The sequence below is a fragment of the Cryptomeria japonica genome, chromosome 3, assembly GCF_030272615.1.
Source record: "Cryptomeria japonica chromosome 3, Sugi_1.0, whole genome shotgun sequence".
Taxonomy (NCBI): Eukaryota; Viridiplantae; Streptophyta; class Pinopsida; order Cupressales; family Cupressaceae; genus Cryptomeria; species Cryptomeria japonica.
Genome location: NC_081407.1, coordinates 89,142,054 through 89,144,316, shown reverse-complemented (window position 1 = coordinate 89,144,316; position 2,263 = coordinate 89,142,054). Strand labels below are relative to the sequence as shown.

At 34.3% G+C, this 2,263-nt stretch overlaps 1 protein-coding gene across 1 annotated transcript; it reads left to right on the top strand.

The window, feature by feature from the left end:
- The first annotated feature begins 603 nt into the window (after positions 1 to 603).
- On the top strand, positions 604 to 1,998 carry LOC131078609 (F-box/kelch-repeat protein At1g80440). The gene has a single exon (XM_058016352.2). It carries the CDS (start codon positions 793 to 795, stop codon positions 1,819 to 1,821), a length of 1,029 nt encoding a protein of 342 aa, XP_057872335.2. The 5' UTR covers positions 604 to 792; the 3' UTR covers positions 1,822 to 1,998.
- The last annotated feature ends 265 nt before the right edge of the window (positions 1,999 to 2,263 follow it).

Below are 2,263 nucleotides of genomic sequence, written 5' to 3'. Positions count from 1 at the left end.
TTAAGATATATATTATATCAAAATTTCGATAATATTATTATATTACCTTTAAAAATATAGGAAGTTTTTAATAAGTATAATTATTTTTGAATTTATATATTTAATTATATATTTATTTTAATAATTATTAAATTATTAATATTGAAATTAATATAATAGTATTACATAAATATAACATGATACATTAATTTAATGAAAGTTTCAAATTAATAGTGTTTATAGGTAAGATTTAAATTTATTTTCACTAATGTAAACACATTTTTTTATCTAAAAATATCCATAATCATATAACTTGTATGTACATTATGATGGAAAAATTATTGTTATTGTTATTGTGCATTATGATGCATGGTATCCATTCTTGTTATTGTTTGATTAACATCAATAAAAAATGATTGCATATATATTTTTGAGTGTTTATTTGTCAATCTAAAGCTGCAATAACATTTACATTTCACATATCCACATGTATAAAATTAAACACATAATTTATTATTAAAAAATAAAAAATTATAAAGAAAGATATTAAATAAATTATTTAAATTTCAAAAAGACAATCAAACGTTTACAAAATAAACAAAACTTCCCCGCGGTGATGGTGACAGCTGGGTACTCATGAGCAGGAGGGATGTCAGGCGATGGCAGTGGGCATCCGAATATGGGGTGCAAATAATCCCCCACATAGCCAGTGAAGATACCTAGGTCTGAAAAAAACAATATTGGAGATTCGGACCCTTCTCTGCTACAAATCCTAGAAGTGAAAAATTTGAACCAACATTCAACGTTTCTGTTATGGCTAAAGTGAAATATTCTACAATGGGATCTCTGTTTCCTTGTCTTCCAGATGAAATTGGGTTCGAATGCCTGCTGAGGGTGGAGTTGAACTCTCATCACAACCTCAGGTGTGTATCCAAAAGCTGGAACGCCGCACTGAAAACCCCCCGCTTTTATCAAGAAAGAAAGAGATTGAAGATTTCGGAGCAACGGATTTGTTTGTTGCAGGACACATACAGCATTTGCAACAGAGTATTGGTATATGACCTGCAGAAGGACTCGTGCAAAAGTCTACCGCCTATTCCCTTAAAATTTTACCGCTTCTCTCACTGCTATTTCGTGAAACAAAAACTGGTTTTGATCACGGATATGGTTGACTACTATACAAGGGCTTGTATATGGTTGTACGATTTTACTTGTTCCAAATGGCGGCAGGGCGCCAAAATGCCTAGATGGCGGTCTCGATTTGCCTCCGCAGCGGATGAGCACAGGGGACTGATTTATGTGGCTGGAGGGTATGGCAGGTTGCGCAACCCGGTCCGTAGCGCTTCAGTTTACAATGTGGAGGAGGACAAGTGGGATCTTCTCTCCGACATGAACACCTACATGGAGGACTTTACAGGTGCTTTTGCTGGCGGGAAGTTTTATGTAATGGGCAAGCCAACTTGGCCCACTTTTGAGGTTTTTGATTCCTACACGAGAAGTTGGAAAACTCTGGAGAATAGATTGAACAGTATGCATTTCTTAAGTGTATTTGGGCGCTTGCATTGCTTGTCTGCTGGGGGATTGATTGAATATGACTATAGCCGAGATAAGCTGCACATTGTAGGGCCTCTTCCAACGGAGGACTTCGAACGACTTATTGAGTTCGCTACAGTAGTTGGCCATAAAATCTTTTTGAGCAAATGGGATCCCATTGAAGGTGAAGGTTTTTATATGCTTACACCTCCAAGTGAGACGGGAGGAGCAATCAAGTGGATTGCCATTGGGAGACCATCGGGCCTCCAGGATTTTGTTATATGTGCTGCTACCCAAGTGGATCTTTGACTTTTTTTGAGCTTGCATTCAGTTAATTGGTAATTTCTTGCCATACAGTAAGCTCTGGAAATATCGACAAGTAGTCTTATATATTACCAGATGTGTAACTTCAATAGGCACTCATAAGCTACAGTAACACTCTATTCGTTGAACTATATATGAGAATTTGTTGTTGAATAGGTTATATATATGCTTTTAATCTCAGTAGAGTTCAAAGTAATGAGTTCATTTGTTTTTTTATGTTTGAAGTTTATCTTGTATTATTATTATGATTATTTACTGGTTTGAAATTACATAAAAGATTATATTATTTTTGTTTGTGAGAGTGAGTTGATCCATCTTTTAATTAAATCATTTGTTTTTAAGATATTTTTAGTATTAATATTTTAATTGAACTAATGCCACTTATGATTGAAAACTTTAAATAAAGTTCTCCACTTAAGGAATCAAG